Source organism: Carassius auratus, chromosome 42 (assembly GCF_003368295.1).
Source record: "Carassius auratus strain Wakin chromosome 42, ASM336829v1, whole genome shotgun sequence".
Lineage (NCBI taxonomy): Eukaryota > Metazoa > Chordata > Actinopteri > Cypriniformes > Cyprinidae > Carassius > Carassius auratus.
Genome location: NC_039284.1, coordinates 16,744,235 through 16,766,215, shown reverse-complemented (window position 1 = coordinate 16,766,215; position 21,981 = coordinate 16,744,235). Strand labels below are relative to the sequence as shown.

At 37.9% G+C, this 21,981-nt stretch overlaps 1 protein-coding gene across 8 annotated transcripts in view; it reads right to left on the bottom strand.

Annotated features, from left to right (window-relative positions):
- Positions 1-21,981, bottom strand: part of LOC113060890 (serine/threonine-protein kinase MRCK alpha-like) — a 55,098-nt gene that overhangs the window by 23,881 nt on the left and 9,236 nt on the right. For 5 of the 8 annotated variants that reach the window (XM_026230135.1, XM_026230138.1, XM_026230134.1 and 2 more), the window contains exons 2-12: positions 19,511-19,602; positions 17,294-17,377; positions 17,113-17,208; positions 16,749-16,897; positions 5,146-5,239; positions 4,234-4,275; positions 2,548-2,748; positions 2,140-2,388; positions 1,919-1,998; positions 308-468; positions 81-203 (exon numbers count right to left, since the gene is read on the bottom strand). In XM_026230135.1, coding sequence (XP_026085920.1) covers positions 81-203; positions 308-468; positions 1,919-1,998; positions 2,140-2,388; positions 2,548-2,748; positions 4,234-4,275; positions 5,146-5,239; positions 16,749-16,897; positions 17,113-17,208; positions 17,294-17,377; positions 19,511-19,602 — 1,371 coding nt within the window. The remainder of the gene's footprint in view (positions 1-80; positions 204-307; positions 469-1,918; positions 1,999-2,139; positions 2,389-2,547; positions 2,749-4,233; positions 4,276-5,145; positions 5,240-16,748; positions 16,898-17,112; positions 17,209-17,293; positions 17,378-19,510; positions 19,603-21,981) is intronic. The other 3 variants (XM_026230137.1, XM_026230140.1, XM_026230142.1) reach the window with 1 other exon arrangement.

The window sequence follows — 21,981 nt, the reverse complement described above, 5'->3', positions numbered from 1 at the left end:
GAAGAATGTGAGAGAGGTAAAAAACAAAACTAATGTAAGATTACATGAGACATTTGTTGATGTTTAGTGTTTGAGACGACCTGCGATCTGTTTCCGTAGCATTTCTAACTCCTCCTTTAGTCCACGGATCTCAACTTCTCTGTTGGAGGAAGCAGGTCCGTCCCCGCTGGAGTATTGCAGAGCCTGAACCGTTTTTGTAGACTCTGAAGACCAGAAGATATTTCAGCTGTCAGCGAGGCAGAGAGCTAGCTTTGTGGGATTGTTTCCACAGAAAATAACCTGAAAGGCCACAAGACAGGACACACACCTTGTAGTTTGCGACTGAGCTCGAGCTTCTCCTGCTCCAGACGGCGGATCCTCCGTTCGTAGGCCTCAGTAGCCAGACTGTCCTCCAGGCCGCGCTGCACAGACACATCCATTTGTGCAGGTGCCGCAGACTCCCGCAGGCAACCGCGGTCTGACAGAGTACTACAGGAGAACAGAGGGTCAAATGATCACAACAGAGACTCATGAGACTGCTTTTTGTTTTAACCATCCTGTGTTAAAAAACTGGGTACAGCTTTTGTTTTTCCAAGGCAATCTGCCAAAAACCATTACTTTTAAAAACACTAAAGATGCAGGTAAAAACAGCTTGTCAGATAAATTTGACAATTCCCATCTATTTCTATTGTGTTTTTTGTGTCTATAGTCATATTTTCTTACACTTCTTTTTAGTATCTTAATTTTAAAAAAAAACTTACAACCAAAAACAGCCTTTAACAGATTATTTTGACTGTGAAACTCAACCAAATTGAGTCTTCAATTCCGAGCAGACTTTGTCTTAAATTTCATCAGAATGTGAACGAGCTTAATTGCCAAGCATGCTTTCACATACAAGGAATTAGTTTTGGTTACAGAAGTTTCCAGTACACAGAGACAACAACACACAGATAATAAATAATAAAGATATGTGGATAAAATAAACATATATATATATATATATATATATATATATATATATATATATATATATAAACAAAAACAGACAAAATTTGTATGTACAGGTGTGCCATATAGATGAAATAGAATAGAATAATATGCAGGGATGGACTAAGATGTAGGGAAGTATCAAATAAATATAAGTGGTATTGCAAAAATTTTCACTGCACAATGGGGAGAACATTTACCGTATTTTTCGGACTATAAGTCGCATCAGTCCAAAAATCCGTCATGATGAAAAAAACATATATAAGTCGCACTGGACTATAATTCACATTTATTTAAAACCAAGCACCACGAGAAAACATTACCGTCTACAGCCACGAGAGGGCGCTCTATGTCTTCAGTGTAGACTAGAGGAGAACTGAGCAGCATAGAGCGCCCTCTCGTGGCTGTAGACAGTAATGTTCTATCTTGGTTAATGTAAATTAATTTTGATAAATAAGTCGCACCTGACTATAAGTCGCAGGATCAGCCAAACTATGAAAAAAAGTGTGACTTATAGCCTGGAAAATACGGGTAACTGTTTATGAAGTAGACTGCCTGGTGGTAGAAAGGTTTCTTGTGCCTGGCTGTCCTGGTGTTCAATGCTCTATAGCACCAACCAGACAGCAAAAGTTAAAAACGGAGATGGCTTGGATGTGAGTAATCCTGAGTAATTTCATTTATTTCATATTGAAGTGTCTAACAAATTAAAAGAAGATTTTCTGTTTTTCAAAGCGTTGATTTTTGGCAAGATGCATGGAAACCAAAAGGCTTGTACAGGCTTTCCAAAACACATCTATGTGTGTAATAGTCTCAAGCAGTTTGAAAATCAAATGCGGGTCAAACTGACTGGAAAACACCAGGAGGGTTACACAGAGAGGGGACAGGACTGCAACACCATTCATGCTGGATTTGAACCTGCATCTTTAGCATGAGTTTTACAGTAATATCTTACCAGCTGCTGGTGTAAGTAAATCCTACAAATGGGAGATGGTGTCCTGAGAAGGCAGTGTGGGAAGGAGGCGGCATTGTCTCCTAAAACAGAGCAGGGATCATAACTTGAGCTGAAGCATTATGTTAAAAGTTCTGGGTTGATAAATCAAAGTATATGGGTTGAAACCCAGCAATGTAGTGATCTTATTAATGTAGGTCTTAAACAAAAGTGAAATATACTACCGTGTTCTTGAGGCAGTCGTCATCCACGTCAAAGTTTGAGGTGTCAGATGGGCTGCTGACTTCAGGGATGTATGGGGCGTCACAGTTGCGGATGTTTTGCCAGTCGATGCCGGAAAAGAAGGGGTGCTGCTTGAAGTCCTCGATGCCGTTCTGTCCCAGCCTGTGCTCTCTGCAGCAGATGAGTCTGCGGATCAGGTCTTTGGCATTTTCAGAGACGTCCGTCACATGAGCAGGGAACTGGAACCGTTCCTGTGTGAAACACAATATTAGAACAATTGCTTAAATTGTGTTTTGTGTGTTAGGTTTTCATGATGATACTATATGACCTGTTATATAAATAATATAATTAACCATATTACAACTTAATTGCAGTGCATAGAGTGCACAGACACTGCTATGGCTCTGTACCTTGTGGTTCATAATCTTGCCATACGTTTCCACCAGGGATTCTGCATAGAAAGGAGTTTCTCCGTACAGCATCTCATACATGCAGACGCCCAGTGACCACCAGTCACATTCCGGCCCATATTTCCCTTTCCCGTCCTCCATGGCCTGCAGGATCTCAGGAGAGATGTAGTCTGGAGTGCCCACAGCGACGGATGACTGCACCTGTGAGAACAGAAAATGGACATGCTGGAAAGTTTGACAAGAGGAAAGGTTGCATATTGCACACAAAACTGGAACACATCTTCTTGATCTAACAAGATTTAATCAGATCTTTGAATTTACACTTGCAGCAGTAAAGGCGTTATGTATTTGATCAATTCTTTAGAAACAAAGTCGAGTTTACAAGGAACTGATTGGCACAACACAGTTTTCAGGAATAATATAAATTATGGCAAACATAAGTTCCATAACTTTCAAATTCCCATACGTGTCTTACCTTGGATTTCTAAATTGCCTAAAATGTCCAGGGTTTGACTTTGTTTTCCTATTGATGTGTGCTCTATAGTCCTCATGCATACCATGTCTTCATATTTGAATTGCTTTCTTAAACCACTCTCTGTAAATCCCACCTTTTTGCATGCCATGATTGGTTATGTACAATGCCTGCACGCTATTGGTCAAACAACTATAAAACTATATAGTTAAAATTGTCAAATCAACTGACCAAAAAAAAAAAAAAAAAAAAAAAGAAAATTATATTATATATATATATATATATATATATATATATATATATATATATATATATATATATATATATATATATATATATATATAAAACATTTAAATTAATTAATAATTATTATTTTTAATTGATGCAATTCATTTGGGAGAATCTTATAAACCTGTCAAGAACATTTACAGGTCATATTACACATAAAACAATAAGGTGCATTAAATTTGCATTAAATTAATCTTTTTGTAAAGGTTTATATATACACACACACACACACACACACACACACACACACACTTTTCCTTTAAACAATAATAAAAAAAAAAACATTTTTGTCATGACATTTAAACAGGTGTGTTCCTTGACAGGTTTCGTGAGATTTATATATTTACTGTGGTGTTTGTGATTGAGACTGCAGGAGAATTTAGGAGCTTGCATGTTGAGATCAGAAACAGAGAGGCATTCGGTGTCTGTCTGAGCGGATCAGATCACATCACATCCTGTCAGTGAACAAAGTAATCCCTGGAAATGTGTATTGTGTTTTTTTATTTTTTTATTGGCATAACACTCATCACTATAAAATGCAAATGAATGAATCAAGCCATCATCGCATTAGTTGCAGCCAGCAGAGGTGGGCGTGGCTTAAGGGAACATGATGGTCAAAGTATTCAGATGAACAAAGACCTCTCAGAACACAGGCCGCACTGAGAGAGAAAAAGAGCAAGAAGTATCACTAGAGACCACTAATGAATAGGGGGATGACTGGAGCTTCCTGGCCAGGGTTCAAGGGGGCTGAGCGAGCGGAAACTGTCTGCAACGCAGCCTGTGGCAGATGTGTGCAGCTGGAAGAATTTGTGGAAGTGAGGCAGTAAATTAGCTGCGCTCGCTGGCAGTGACACACACTTGAAAACACAGGGACATGTGAAGAGACTTAGGCAACACACGTGTGAACACGCAGAGACCACACTCACGCTGCTCTTGTCAGAAGTTGGGGGGATATCCTGCCGAGCTATCTGCGACATGCCAGAAAACAGCAGCATATATCAGATGACATACTCACCCCGCTTCAAAGAAGTAATGCAACTCTGATCATAAACTGCCTTTCAAACCATATAATATTTTATATTAAAACAATGTGCCTGGAGGATCTGTTTTCTATTTGAATATATGTTACAATGTACTTTATTCCTGTGATGCAAAGCTGAATTTTCAGCATCATTACTCCAGTATTCACTGTCACACAGTCCTTCAGAAATCATTCTAATATTCTGATTTGCTGCTTAAGATTATTCTCATTATTATTAGAATTTTTGCTAAAAACAGTTGCATTGCTTAATATTTTTGATCCATTTTTGATCCATTTTTCAAAGGATTCTCTGATGAATCGAATTATGCATTTTTTTGTCACTTTTGAAGCCTTAATTTCATTTTAAAAAAAAACCTTCCCACCCCCAAACTTTTGAACGGTAGTGTAATTGAGCCAAATATTCTTTAGACAGGAAGTGAACTAAACTATGGGAAAACAACCAGACCTGAAACTGACCCCAAGAAGTATTTGGAAACTTACATCACACTTAAAAAATTTAGGTATAAAAAAAACTACAAAAAAACAACAACTCTTCAGTAATGAGCTCTAAAGAATAAATCCAACCAGTTTCTAAGATAAATCACAACATTACAAACTCTGATTTATAAAGGAAAAGGCAAGTAAGGCTTGCATTAACACATTTCTGTTGTAAAGCTTTCAAGTCAAGTTTTAAAATTTGTCTGACCCATTCCAGTATAAATAAGAAGACTCTAAACAACAATCCCTAATGACTGTGTTTTCTGCTTCTGTGAAATCTGTCCATCATCACAATCTGGTGTTCAGCTAACATACTAACCGTTCCATCCTCCGTGAGTTTAAGACAGGAGCCAAAATCTGCGAGCCGAATGTGTCCATTCACATCCAGCAGAATGTTATCTGGCTTGATGTCTCTGTCAGAGAGAAAACAGAAAGACCGATTAATTAAAAAAGATTTACATGTTAACACAATACTGATTTAGAAGAAGTTGTTCAAAGCTGCCAAAGTTAAGGATTCAAATCCCAGGTAACACTCACATGGATTACATCTTAGTTGAATGCAGAGTAAGCCACACATTAAAGGGTTAGTTCACCCAAAGATTAACCCATAAGTTACTAACCCTCAAGTCATCCTAGGTGTATATGACTTTCTTTTTTCAGATTAATCCAGTCGGAAATATATAAAAAATGGTCTGTGTTCTTTCAAGCGGTTTGATGGCACTCAGCGGGTGTTGCATGCATCAGTCCAAAAGAAGCTAAATAAAAACACCCATCCATTAAAAAAAGGGACTCACATGACTCCAGGGGGTGAACAGAGCGTATGGGCCACTCAGAAGTGATGAACGAGGAATCGCATGGGAGAGATCAAATCAAAACAACGGTGACTTATTAGAAGTACAAAACTAGGATTTGTAAAGAAGAATATCGGAGGATTTCAATATAAGCCAAGGGGAGACTGGTTTTCTTTTGGTGAAGTAAGGAAACTTTGCTTCTTTTGCTCCTGTTAACAAACGTTGGTTTTCACGAGACTCACCGACACATGCACAACGCTGACCTCCATACGTCATGCTCCCGGAGGTGCTTACGTTTTACAACAGTGAGGACATGCTAGATTAAAGTGATTACTAGGTTTTGAATATGGATATTTTTCTTACAAAAACGCATCGATTTGGTACAGAAGGCCTTTTTACACCCCCCCGTATTCATGAGAGACACTTTTTTTTTTTTAATGGATGGGCGCTTTTTATTTACCTTTTTTTGGACTGATGCACTGCAACACCCGCTGAGTGCCATGAAATGGCTTGAAAGATCAAAGACATTTTTTTTATATAACTCATCGGATTCGTCTGAAAATACAAAGTCATTTACACCTAGAATAACTTGAGGATGAGTAATTTATGGGCTTATTTTCATTTTTGGGTGAACTAACCCAAAACACGTTAACGTAATTGTATATATTGCTGTTGTTTTATTTGGTTTCCATGGAGCAAAAATCTTTTTGAGGCATGTTATGGCCTGCTGCTTTATTTTACAACCTCAGAGCCACTTCAAGTCCAATTCACAGTGGACTTCACAGTAGGGACTTGTATCTGCCCTGTAAACCACCTCTATTCCTGATATAGAGCCACACTGGCAACACATCGGCTCTGTCACAGAAAGCCTCCATCCACTCTGCATAACCCCCAGCTCTCAAAGGAGGAAGTCAAAACAAACAGGTTAGAGATCTGAACCTGTCATTTGGAGGGGTAGATTAGTTTTAATAGCATTTGAGAGGTGTTCGATGCCCTGTCTGTGACCTGCCCATGGGGCACTAGAAGCACAAACAAAGTGGAATCAAAGTGTCATAAGTTCGTGTCTCCATTCCAGCTTATCTAAAGCTGTTTCAGAGAACACACTCGCGGCGGGAGCGAAATACAGACGGTTCTTATTCTCCTGTTCACCCCTAGTAAATCTGATCCAGGAGTTTGACGTGGAGCTGTAATATAGACGGAGGGAATGTTTGCGTGTGCCTTGTATACACATGAATTATGACAGCGCTTTTGAGGTAAGTTTCCTTCAATATCTCACCCGAACGGCTTGTTCAATGGGCAGCCAGCCACGGCAAAATTTATAATGAAAACAAGGTGGCACTAAGAGCTGAATGGAAACTTGATAGTGAGCTATAGAAAAAAAATACAATTTATCATGACGATACACTGATGTGTAAAGACACAAAATGATCGGTCTGTGCAAGAAACTGAACAGTATTTATATAGTTTTTGTTGTTTTTTACAACTGATTCGCACAATATGCAAACTTTTCGAACCCTCCCAAGCGCATACTCCTGAGCATGTTCTCAAGCGGTTGCTTTAGGGCGGATCGCAGACTTATAAGTGCATTACCACCACCTATCTCTCAAATGGACCATTGACACTATCTACAATCTCAATTAGGAGTATCAATGGTCCATCTGAGAGATGGGTGGTGGTAATGCACTTATAAGTCTGTGACTTTTTTAGCTCATGAGCATCATATGCTTTTATTGTATGTTAAAAATGCAGCGTGAAACATTTAGAAGAAAAAGTCAAATGGAGGGTGCAAGTTAACTAGAGCAATTTTCATTTTTTGGTGAACGATTACTATGACATCACAGCCATGACAATCTCTGAATGCCTCATCTGCAGTTTAGTTTCAATAAACGTTCAGGGTGAACTGGGGTTGTGAACTATAGAGTAGGCCTATTTTATATATTTTTTTTATATCTATGTTTTCCAATGAAATGTCCCCTTCAAAACACTCCTGCTGCGACTCCATTTGAGAGCTGAGGAATGAAAACAAAGAGTACTTTCGTGGTCTACTACAATTTATAGTCATAACTGGGGATTCTTCCAAAAAAAAAAATCAGCACGGGAAGCCTGGAGAGCCATGGAGACTTCCTCACAGAGAAGCTCTCTGGGAACATTAAATTAATTAGAGTCTGTGCAAGCGGTACGAAACGGATCACTGATTTTATCATTAATACGGCAGCGGAAACTTAACATTTGTCCCAGATGAGGACATGTGTGGATTTGGCCCATGTGTGGGTACAGGCACGGCACTGGTTTGGACTGCTGCATTAGAGGCCATGTTTATTTGTTCCACCCCTCTCCGGCTGCTTTCCCTCCATGTTTACACACAGGCAGAGCTACTGTGAAGGCTGGCCACCTCAGGAGAACAGAACTGACTAACGGGACTCATCTGGTGCTCGAATTCAGGGTGTCCTGGAGTCTGTTCTGGGATCAGTGGAAAATGGTGATGACACTTGAAAAATAGTTGCACTTCTAACAATCAAAATTACAACGAATGAAAAACATGCACATCAGAATTTAGAATTTAGAAATGTTTAAGTTCAAGTACTAAAATTACTAGAACTAAAACAATAAACTGAAACTTTATAATAAATTGCATTGTCTGAATTGTAATTAATTCTACAGATCTATCTTTAGGTTTAAGAGTCTGATAGTGTTGTTATTATAATCTGAAAATATCAAAAATGCTGGGGATATAAAAACTTAAATCAAAGCTGAAATAAAATATAAAAAGGAGAAAAAAATAAGAAAAGAAAAAATTTTTTTTAATGAAAAATCTAAGTTGTCTTGGCTTAAGTTTAAGTAATAAAATTACTGAAACAAATCAATTTAAGCCATCTAGAAATATTTTTTATAAGCTAATAAAAATTACCAAAACAACATTAAATTAAATTACAAATGTAACATTAAAGAGAAAACTGAAAATACTAAAATAATCAAAAACATTTAATCTAATAAAAATATTAAGATTATAATTAAAATACTAACACCGATCTGACAAATACTTTAACAGAAGTGATTTTAATGGTTTCCTTTTTTTAACACAATAATATCAATGATATTAATAATACCCAGTGAGACAGATCTAACAACATGTCATAATCGTCTGTGCACCCCAGGTCGACTCCCCTCCTGACAGCAGGTGAACTAAACCCCAGTCCTGACAACACCAGAGCTAACATCACCCCCTCGGCCAGTGGATGAAAGCAAACCTCGTCTTCCTCTTACATGAAGGATGCTGCACACAGGACCTGACAGAAACCAAACACTGAGAAGCAAAACATTAAAAAGTGATTAATGCTGGTTTCCTGCCCTGTCGACGCATGATACCACAGCTGTGTGAGAGACTACAAATGCACCTTCCAAACCACCATTACAACAAAAAGCCAATATACCACCATTCACAATTTAGGTATACAATGCACAATATAAGTAGTCACACCTTTTTAACCAGTACTAAACAAATATTAGCTAATTCAGAGATTACAAGTTAAATACAAGTTAAATAGTAATATAATTTTTTTGTTAAACAGTTAACTATTAGCTAATCTTTTCTATTGAACGTGCCGTTTTGATACTTGATTTAAATTAAACATTTCGGTTTCAAATCTTTTATATATATATATATATATGATTAGATTGTATAAGCTATTGGTATCAGGCCAATTTCTTTTGGTCAGCAGTGGTAAATAAAGACTCAGAGGACATTATTATGAAGAGCTGGAAGCAAATAATAGAGAATGAGAGAAATTAATCCCTATAGACTGTATTTAGCTCATCTCCCACTATGGAAACGGCCATCATTAAAGAGCTAAAGTGTCCATCCAAACTAAATCAACCATCAACGGAGCCGTGTTTTTTAAAAAAAAACTCCCATTTTCAGGTACGATACACTTTCCAAAGCAGCCATCTCATAACAAATTCATGTTGTTTATTGCAATTAAATATGTGAGATCAGTACAGAGAAGAGTTATAAATGACTATCAGTGTGTGGATGGTCATGCAACGGTTTAGGCCCTCAGGGTCTCTTTAACACACACAGAAAGAGACAGGAGGGGCAGCAGCTGGTCAGTAGACGGACAGGTGGTGGAAGACTGATGGAGACAGTAAAGGATCAGTGAGCACTGAGGAACAGAGCTGGGGGTTAAAAATAACTTCTGTTTCTCTCGCAGTAAGCCCAAAACTGCTCTGGCCCACAGGATACTCCAACACACTTATTAGACGCTCTCTGAAGGACATGATACTGATTGGTCCAGTATGGCATTCTGGAGCCAAGTATTCATTTAATGACTGTATAATTTATGTATAATTATGTTTTATTTAGTTATAAATAGTCTGAAAATAGTCATGTAAACTGATGCACAGTCAGACAGTAAATACTGCAACACATCAGTGTCCCGATCATCCTATCAGGGTTTATTTTACCATAATCACTAACATACACCATACAACTATTGTTTGGGGTCAGTACTAAAGTATCAATATTTTAATTTCAGCAAGGATGCAGTAAATTGATCAAAAGTGACATCAAATACATTCTATTTCAAATAAATGCTTTAGGTTATCACATAAACAAAAAATAGCATTCCCACAAAAGCACAACCATCTTCAACATCGATGATGATAATAATAAATGTTTCTTGGGCAGAAAATCAGTATATTGGAAGGATTTCTGAAGGATCGTGTGAAGACTGGAGTAATGATGCTGAAAATAGAGAGTGATGCCCTATTAAGGCAAGCATCTGATGCCAAACTCACTGCATGATGGCAAACCACTGGAAACTCTTATCAGACGAGCTGCTGTTTACAGAAAAAGAGATTCGTACTGCCAAGATACTGAGAGAGACAGAATACCACACATTCCCTACTATCTTAACATTGTGAGAGTCTCTTCTTAGTTTACTTTGCAGAACTTGTGTTTGCAAAGGCAAGCATCACTAGTACTAGTGCTTGTACTGATTTGAATAAACCCCTAACACTAACAATTCATCATGCCAATAAAGCACTGTTGAATTTGCATTGCCAGAAAGAGAGAGCACAGAACGAACTGCAACAGTTTCCCATGGCTAGGCGGTCCAAAGTAATGAGCTGTACTTAAAACCCTGCAATTTTCCCTATAAATGCGTAAACAGTAAACACACTGATGGCCTTTAGCATGACCCAGCATTCCTTTCTCTTGAGTCTATTTGTTATTTGTCAGTCTCGCGAGTAGAAAGGGGTGGACAAAACCGCAGACATCTCCCCCAAACCCTCCGCAAATAGGCCACTTACAGTGATGACTACTAGCAGCTATTTTCTCTTTCCTGATTTTCTCTTTCCAAGGAGACAGATGGGGGAAAAAAACCTCCTTCCTGCAGGTTCACAAAACTTTTAGAATGAAGTGCTATTCACAATAAAAACAACAAGCCTGTTGTCTATTGGTCAGTGAAAAAATAAATAAATAAAATAAAATGCTCAGTGTCAGTCCATCTCACTTTATGGAGGATTTAACAATCCTTTTGTTAGGCGCATTCCAGACAAAGCACACATTTCCCAGATACTGCACATAAACCAAGTAGCTACATATTAACAAATAAAGAGTCAATGATGTCCGTGTTGTGCTTTAAGTGTTCATAATGGACACAAGACAAGAGATGGATGACAAACGTGTAGAAAAGGTAGGTAATCCTGCTTTAAAAGCATCTATGGACACCATCTGCCCTGACTTCAGACGGATCGAGGGAAGAGTCATGGCTTACTGACCATATTACATTTACATTTATTCATTTAGCTGACGCTTTTATCCAAAGCGACTTACAATTGTTATATATGTCAGTGGTCGCACACTCTGGAGCAACTAGGGGTTAAGTGTCTTGCTCAGGGACACATTGGTGTCACACAATGGATTCAAACCTGGGTCTCTCACACCAAAGGCATGTGTCTTATCCACTGCGCCACCACCACCCCAATAACATCTCCATTCACAAACTCTCGCAAAGAATGTCTTACATTTCCTGGAAATGAGACATCACTTCCTATGAGGATCAGAACAACTAGCAGTGGTGTACCACTTCCACTTCCTTCAGGTTTTACACCACATCCTGTTTAGTGATTTACATAAGGCCGCTACTTCCTTAACAGGTGCTGTTTTTCTTAAATGCACATAAAATGACTTCAAAACGCCCAGAATATACAACAAGCGTGTGAACATCATAAGGATGGAGTTACTGCATCCCAGAACAAGAGGATATATATATATATAATTACTTGATACAAATAAAACTGATATTTTATTTAAGATAAATACATACCTAAATACACAGAGACTTTGGATGAGGAGTCAAAATCTATATATTAATTTTTACATGACATTGCACATGAACAAGCAGTATGTACACTCCCCCAAATATCTTCCTCTCAAATAGCACTGGGAAGTTTTAATAATTTTTTTATGACTTGGTTCTACTGAATAGTTTACCTGATTAAAAATGGAAATAAATAAATAAATAATATTGTTCCACCCCAAAATGTATATTCTGACATCATTTACTCAACAACATGTTGTTCCAAACTCAAATGACTTTCTTTCTTCAGTGGAACACTAAAAAATATATTCTGAAGAATGCTGGTAACTAAACCGTTTCGGTTGTCACTGACTTCCATTATATGGTCACAAAATAAAAATCCAATGGAAGTCAGTGGGAACTGAAGCTGGTTACCAACATTCTTCAGAATTTTCTTTTTTTATTCCACAGAAAAAACGTCATACAAAATAAGTCATACAGTCATACAGATTTGGAAAGACATGAGGGTGAGTAAATAATGACAGAATGTCTATTTTTAGCTGGACTATGTCTTTAAGTTTTATAGCACCACAGTTTTTAGTTTGAAAATCCCAAATTCCACAATTATAGCCTTAGACAAACAAAGCCACATATATTCATTAATTCCCAGGTAAAAAAAAAATAAAATAGAATGATGAATGAAAAACAATTTACTGTTATCTGTAAGGACACTGACTAATGCGTTTTCATCATTATCTGATGAAAGCTATTGGCAGTCAACTCTCAGAGACCCTGAGGACATGTCCTACCCATCAGGTTATCGTCCCTGGAGAGATCTTCAGGAATTCTGATCAATATCTGCACACAGTCCATTGGAAGGTCAATAACTGGATTAAATCACAAACAAAGTGAGGATCTCAGGAGATTCAGAATGACTGAGGGCCGTGTTTGCCAATGCGATAGAGGCCGACCTCATGATCAGAATGAGCTCCAGGCCTGATTTTCTCCGCCAGCAACACATGCGAGCAGAAAACATGAACACCTGAATCAATATTAACCCAGATTACACAATCGCTTGGAGCAGAGCTGAGATGGAGAGGTTAAATCCCCATCCAAAACACCCCTGAGATGAATCACACAAGAACAAATGAAACTTTACATTCTTAAAAAAAATAGCTTACAGTAACGGATGGCTTCCTTCAGTTTGATATTCCCTGTACTTTATAAACTGAAGCCTAACAGTTGCTGTGAAGCTGTGAACCGCCATACAAAGGTCGCTAAGTAGTTTACGGACTTCAGTGTCAGCTTCCTGGTGAAACAGGCCACAGGAATGCGAGTGTGCTTTCTCCTGCGGCCTCCAGGATTCTGCAGATGGTGATCAGAGATGTGGTCGAGGATCTGGGTTTGAGATCTCGCCTCAGAAGCTGCAGAGCTGTTCATTCCATTGGGAGCCCCTGAAATTCCAGGCAAAGATGGACGATCCTTGCGATCCCATGAGGCTATGCAGCTGTGCCACACCACACACTGAATCAGAAACCCTTCAAGCACCGTCGGGATCTCACATGTTCAGAATGGAATATTAGCATACTGGGTGTTATAATTCCTTTATTTATTTTTAAATATGATGCAATACCGACATTGCAAACTAGTATTCTACATTTGGTTGCACAATTAATATACCAGACTGTGACCAATTTATAATCTTAGACATGCTTAGATTTAATTTCTAATCCAATTTTGAGTCTGATCAAATTACAAGACACAAAGGAGATGTTTAAAATTGTGGTTGATAATGTTACCGTTTCATCAACCCTTTTAGAAATAGTGGGTCAAGTTAAGCGCATTGCATTGAGGGATACCACAGAAACCGATTTTCTTCCCAAACAGCACAGATGCAAAAACATCTGCAGATATCATCTTGGTTTAATAACATAGCTGAACATAACCACGCCAAGAGTACAATCTTGTTATATTTCACTTCAAAGTCAAAAGAAATTATATTTTACAAAAAGAAAATTAAGCCTATTATTAGGGAGATTAGTATACTTTGCATCGAGACATTTCCTCCACCAATTTTACCATTAATATTATGTTAAATAAATCTACTTATTACTGTAATGAGTAAATTCACTTAACACATTTGTACCACCTTTAATAAATACTTAAACTAAATACGAATCATAATACTACAGTATTTTTCAATGCAATACGGTAAAAAATAAATCTAAATGTAAAAATAACATTTGCATAATATACTAGTTTTGTATATGTATATAATTAAATACAGCAATAAATATTCTGACGACAATCACTACTGGAAATGAGGGTTAAAACATCTGGACCATTTACAGTAATAAGTCTTAGGTGGAGGAAATGTGTTTAATTGTCATGAACTTATCACAATGCAAAAAATCTTAATGGTGCATTCCCACAGATCTTATGCATCAGTCTTCCTGGTATAACTTCAAAAGTCATTTCTTATTGGCTTTAGCGGATTATAAATTATTTGTCCAAATCAAATCAGCCATGGTGGCACTGCAAAATAAATCAACTTTTCAGTGATTTCAGGCAACAAGAGTAAATGTGGCCTTAGATTTAACTTTATTCAAATGAGCAGCAAATCAATGCATCAACCACCAATAAGAGTGAAACCACTGGAGTTCACGAGCCAGACTGTCAGAGCCTCAGTAGTGACAACGAGGTGTCAAAATCCCAGATACGCCGCTGCGCTCTCTGAGGAATATGAGTGTTAGATGTCTCTCAGAAGCTGGTCAGACTCAAGAATAGCTCAAATACCCTGCATATGTTACTGCTGGTCTGCTGGTGTTCAGGAGGATGGTCCAGGGAGTGTCACATACCGGTGTGCATGTGAAATGAAAGTAATGTGGGAGGTGAATCGCTGACCTCTGGTGAACAGGTCGGTGCAGCGGTCAACACTTCGCTCGTCTTACAGACATGGAGCCCAGTCGACTGGAGCTAAACATACAATTAGGAAATCGATACTTTCAACACAACCCATGCGTCCACACAGCTGACATGTTTACCTAATGTAATTTATCCACACTGAAATAGACACTGACACCATAAAAATGTGCTATCAGAGAAGCACTAATTAAACACTGTCAACTATTTACAGTAGTCCTCATAATCTTGAATCATAAAGAAACATCATGGAGACACTTTTTTCATTTTAAAAATAATCTATTATAGTAATTGGACAGGCAAATGAGCCTATAGCCTCCTGAACATCTAGTCAAAGTTCAAAACGGTTGTTTTAGATGGTTATTAAAGGGCGCACATTATTGTTAAAAAAAAACATATTTCTTCCTATTCTATTCAACATATTTTCTTCCTATTCAACATGAAGACATTTTACTTTATAAAGAGACTTATTTTCAAGTAAAAAAAATAAAAGTAGGGTGGGACTTAATTTTATCCTTTTGAAATTGCTTGGATTGTAAAAAGTGACCGGTGGTTTGATGGGTAGAGCAGACAAAGTAAAATTTATTATCGCATCAGTCAAAAAGGACAATCATTTCAGAAGAATGCCAGTTATATTAAGATTTAAAAAACTGCAAAGAAAAGTACATTTTGTATTTGGGAAAAATGTCCACAGATGATTGTGCACAACAATAAGACCAGAAACGTGTTCAGAACGTACATGGGGTCAATTTCAATTTTATGTTGACTTCTTTTCAGTAGATTTAACAAAACTCCAAATATGGAACCAAAAACACAAATTCTTCCTAATCACACCATGAAACCTCCAGTGCAGCCATGTGCATTGACATAAGAGAGATGTAAGATAAGAGGAACAGCTGTCTTGGCCAAAATGTGTCACAGTTTATCACTGAACATATGGTGTGAGCGCCGACTACCACTCAAACGCAAACAGCTCTAACCGGACAGCAGGAATGCAGATGAAGCGTATCGACTCAAGCACGCTGCTGCAGGAAAAAACATGCACTTTATATTCTAATAGTGAATAACAAGCACATGAGAGAGTAAAAATACTGTCAGCAGAGGAAACTGTACGATATGTAACCGACTTGCTGAACTGAAAAGCATCTAGCATGGGGGACAGAATGACAGGAAACTCACAGCCTGGCACACAAATAAGCAACTTCCTGCATAAATGACAACAATGGAAGGCCAGCCCCTTTGTCTATCTGGTCTACTCTACATTTAAAGTTTAGCTCTGTATTTTACTATGGATGAGGTTATGAAACAATTCATTTCAAGCTCGAGTAAATCTGTCCAAAACTGGACAACGCACTTAAATGTGAGTAAAAATGGAACTACGTCTATTTTCCCTTGTTTGGAAGGGAGTTGCCTGCAGTGTCATACCCCTTTTAAATTGTCCAAAACATATCTCTCACGGCCGGGGTGGCTACTAAACCTGTAATTATAGTCTTTATTTGAGTTCTCAGAGCTCATACTATATGTACGGACCTCTGCTGGGCTCCGCTGCAGCAGCCTGAAATAAGTAAAACCAGAATAAATCAATTCCACTGGAGCCACATCTGAGGGGGCAGACGCCTCCGAGTGTTATCCCTGGAAAGGCGCTCCACGTACTGAATGTAATAGCAACTTTGCAAGCAAAGGCAGCACTTAAATATGTTCGGTGATTGGTGAAATCAGAACAATTTGGTCACCTCCTGTGTTCCCAAAAGAATTCACATTTCCACAGACCACCACACACAAATCATTTCCATGCAATTTGCTCCAAATGTGACAAAGTCGTGCAGCAAAAACAAATAATAGCAAAAAAAAAAAGAAAAAAAGAGAAGGACAAGAAAAACCAGGCCGGCTGACGAGAAGGATGATCTCACCTGTGGACATAGTGGAGCTGATGCACAGAATCTATCGCCAGAACCATCTCAGCCAGGTAGAATCTGGCCATGTCCTCTGGCAAACGGTCCTCAAACTTGCTGAGAAGAGTCAAGAGGTCACCACCCACGTAGTAGTCCATCACCAGGTACTGCACGAGACAGACATGTCAGAACTAAACGGTGTAAAAGCAGACAGACACCAGACACAAAAGAAATGTGCAGGCTTACAACTCTACACTGAAAGCTATAGCCATCGAGACGAAAATGATGGAATCATATCTAGCTAGCTAGAAAGCTAGAAAAAAGATACAGAGAGATAGATACTCCTGTAAATGCGGGAAGCACTCAAAGGGAAGGAGCCTACCAGGAAGTTGTCATCCTGAAAGGCATAGTGCAGTCTGGTGATCCACTGACAGTCCCCGTTCACCAGCACATCCCGCTCCTCCCGGAAACAAGCTGTCTGGAAACAAGACGACACACTTATTTACATTTGCCCTTACCAAACCAGTTCATTTTGAGATGGAAAGACTCAAGAGTGTTTTTACCTCTGCTCTTTTCAGCATCTCCCACTTGTTGAGGATCTTCATGGCAAACACCTTGTCTGAACTTTTCACCTTTACAACTGCTACCTGTAATGCACCGGAAAACACAGAGATCTGACACCTGGCTCTCCATTAGGAAAGCACGAGGGGATTTCTAGAGGCCTCGATGAGATGATAAGACGCTTTGTTTTGCTTTTGTTTCCGTCTAGATTACCAGATCACACATGGAAGTGGTTATCAGTGACAGTAGAGTGTAAACCTTGAGTTAAAGGGCAGGTCGGGTTACTACGGGTGTACACACACACACACACACAGAGCTATGAAATCATGATTTAACTCGTACTGGGGGAAGAAAGCATTCTTCAAATTAACACACATTCAGGACTCAAGTAAAAACACAATCAGCTGGCACCAAATCCCAAACTTTGAACTGCAGAATATGACTTTGAAATCCAAGCCACCCCAAGACCCAAGCCACTTTTGATAAAATATCCATTATTATGAAAATGTATATATAACTAAATTTTTTACTTTTATAAACAAAAATAATAAAATATAATATCTAACATTTAATTTCAAACATAAGATATCTAATATATAATTATTTCATATAATAGTGTAATAATGATGGGTCTTGCAGAGCAAAAACAAAATTGTTGGGAACATTGATCCAAACACATTCACCTAAATGGCACATAATGGACAAATAAAATGATGTTTGGTCCTGACATTTGTGTAAGCATCATGGGAAAAGGAAGCGAAGTGGAATGGACATATTTATCTTGAACGTAAGGTGTCCAAGCGAAACAACGGTGTGATTCACTCCCTACGATTAAATAAGCCAAAACAAGCACGCATTGAGAGGTCTGCACATTCCAGCCCGAGCCAGGATACGAGCTTTATTCCAGATAGAAATCACGCTCTTCTCTCTACCAAACACTTGATAGGGATTTAGTATAAACTAGTGGCACTGACCTTAAAATTCAGTTTATGGTTGCTAAGAAAAGCTGGAGTATTTGTTAAAAGTTCAAGCAAAGATCAGATCGAAAGGATCCAGGGACTAGAAAGCCACTTTTAAAATAGCATTCAGAGCGCTGGCATTGTGCCCTCAATACACATAGCCTTACATGGGCCAAACTCCCACAATTACTCAAAAACGACATTTAACTTCTGTCATAACATTGTCAACAGTACGATTTGTGTGGGCGGACAAGAGTGAGAAATTCAAATAAAAAAAAAAAGGCACTGAAACCAGAGAAAAGAGGAACGCCAAGAACATTTGTTATTTAGTCTGATTCACTGATTTCTACAATGCTAAAAACACAGACGGAATAGTATAATAATATATATATTTATATATATATATTTTTTTATTTTTTTTGGGGGGGGGGGATAAAACTAAATTTGTCTTTTAAATTTGAACTTAAACTTTAAACAAAGTGCATGCACGCCTGTGTCACAGCTATGAAACTGATTCATCAACAATCAATACTCAATGAATCACTGATCAGAGAAGAACCAGAGATGTTATGAGAGATCTAAGTGATGCGCTCTAGTCTGGCTCCTGTCAGGGTCTCTATGAAGCCAGAATCAGGGCAGCACAGGTCGGCCGGGGTGACAGGTCAACCTTAACACAGAGAAGTCCCTCTGAAAGCTACAAAGAGCATGACACCCATCAGCATCTGCTCAGTGTAACTCTCATCGTGCAGATGGTGTCACACTCAGAGACGGCAAACATAAAATATGCAAGAGTGAAAATAGGTTGACTTTGGCTTCTCAGGTTGAACATTTTCATATTTTCATGGGGTAACAAACTGTACTTTACTCAATTTATGACAAGAAAAATAACTGGGCATGACTTTGGGTCGTGTAGGAATTCTTTGCCCAAAAACCAACAATGGCACCACAAGGGTCCTGACCACTTCTCTGGCACTTAAACGACTGATTGGCTGCATCCCAATTCACACATTTGGTCGAGTATGTACTTCACTGATAAAAAGCACTGCAAAGTTCTAAACTACATACTAAAAAATACTATTTTGAGACATTTTAAACCGCAAACGGCAACCCAACATAATACCAAAGGTTTCTAAAAAAAAAAAAAAAAAGCAAACTTATGAGAAAATGTTTTGGGTTGAGAGCCACTGCAATATACTACGGATAGTATGGGAATTCAGATCCAGTCATTCACCACAGTCTCAACACAAGACGGACGCTTACCTCGCCAAAAGCTCCTCGACCAATGACCTTCAGGATCTCAAAGTCCTCTTTGTGCAATCGCATCTGTTTCACTTTAGAGGTGAATGGTTTGGCTGTGGAGAAAACGAGAAGTTATTATTGAAGACGTTCAAATCCATCACTTCACGACGGTGTGGGCCTGATCTTCTCGGAGGTATTTGTAGCAGTTTCAGTTACAGCACATGCACAAAAGTCAAAAGTTCTCTGAGCAGGTGTGAAGGACAGATTAAAGGTGTATCGCAGTAAAGTCTTTTTTGCAGGGATACAGCTAACTATGTTAGTATATTCACTAACTGTGACCCGTTTTCGTCACAAAATAAAATAACTATATACATCAATATTTCATGTCCACTTATTTGCTTCCACTTATCTTGCCATTATCAAAAAAAACTAACCTGTTCAGGAAAGGCTTGTCACAGTAAGGGTGTGCCGATAGATGATAGTATTGTGCATCAACAATAGTCAAAGACATCGCCTATGGCTGATGCATTTGAAGATGGCAAGATGATTACTATTATTTTTTAGTAATTAGGCTAGAAATAATTTATATTAGGGCTTATTTGTTCCATCGTATATCTGTTTTTTTTTTTTTTTAAGTGTTGTTCATTATAACCAATCACATGCAATTATGCTGATGAATCCAGCGGCCAATCAGACGCATTCAGATGAGTCAACGCTGAAACACCAGAGTTTTATTGTTCAGTGCAAATGGGCTGACTGAATTCTACTCTCTCGCAAATTCTCTCATCATAAACAACAAAGCACAGATGTATGTGCAACATAAGTATAGCTTCACTTTTTTTAAATGCATAAACATGCGCTAGACTGAAGTCAGTGATGCTGGTCTTTGCTCATTGTCTGTAGCTGCTGTTTGAATAATCTGAACCTATTAACTGTCACTCACATTTTTGAACATAGACTTGAAAGTGCATGATCCAAATCTACATTCTTATAATTCATTTATGAAAATATGATTTTGTAACGTGATTTTAAAGTACCATTTTCATGGTAATGCAATGTTTGATTTTAAAATGGGTTTCAAAGGATGAATTGTGAGATTTTAAGTTTTCAAGTGATACATAATTTCTGATGATTTGTAAAGTGTGACAGAGAAAAAGGCAACAAAAAATACTTTTTTTTTTTTTTTGACAAAGGTCAGAACTCCTGTTATATATTCCCAACGATATATAGTTTGTCATGATTAGATTAGGATTTCAATATAGTGAAGTAAACATAGGCGTCCCACCGAGGGGCCAGGTGACAGTTAACAGGTTTAAAGATATTATATATATAACCCTGTTATTATGATCCTGGCAGAGAGGTTGGTATCTAATAGACTGCAGATGATAATACTGAACAATCATAAAAAATCAAGATAATCATAAAAAATGAGAGGATGTGTAAGGAGTTTCTATTGAAAGCTGTGAAGAGGATGCACTCAACTCAAGGATGAATGTTATCACCATCCCAAATGGCCCAGGGCAATTAACACTTTTGAATTTGATACATTTAAGCCCTATTATTAATAAGTGCTGTGTTAAAACAATACCAGTTCATCTTTATTTAGTTATCTTTACATTAATCAGTCTATCCAGAATGTCATGAAGAATTGGGAGAGATTTGTTTTGTAATTAACCACCTAGCAACCACCTGGAACATCCTAGAACACCCTAGCAACCACTAAGAAACCTTTCAACGTAGTAGCCAGTTTTGCACAGTCAAACCCCACTTTCATTTTCTTACAAGAATTAATAAATCTATTTGAGTCCATAAATGTTCTAAATAAGAAACATGTAAATTATATAAAACAGGTAAACAAATAAGAAACAGGTCAACTATAAATCCTACAACATTCTACTGAAGGCCATACAGCTACAATGCTGCATGATGCTTATGAATGAACTCTGTACTGGTCAATGAAAGACACACAGTTCATGAGTACCAGCACTGGAGATCAGACACAAAGACAGATCTCTTTTCACTTGGACTGCATTAAATCTAGTCTCATGTGCAGACAATGAGCCTGTGCTGTTCAGTTAACCCACTAAATAAAATAAAAAAGAACTGATGTACCAAAGGAGGATACTGAAAAAATACAGAAACAGGGATAAAATTACTTCTTGGTTTTAAAATGAACAATTCACCCTCAAATTAAAAAAAAAAAAAAGTTTGCTTATAATTACCACACAATGTCATATAAACAGTATACTCAGACCATTTATGTAAAATTATATTGCTCGTTTTAAAAAATTATAAGTAGAGTAGATAACGTGCCCACATTTACATATTAGCACTTATTCAGCAATAATATTGTTGTTAACACTCATTTCAAATGTTATCCAATCCACATTTGTTTCTATGGGTGAGATAGAAACTAGTGATGTCACGGTACCAAAATTTCACTATTCGTTACCGATACCAGTGAAAATCCACGGTTCTCTGTACCAGTTTTG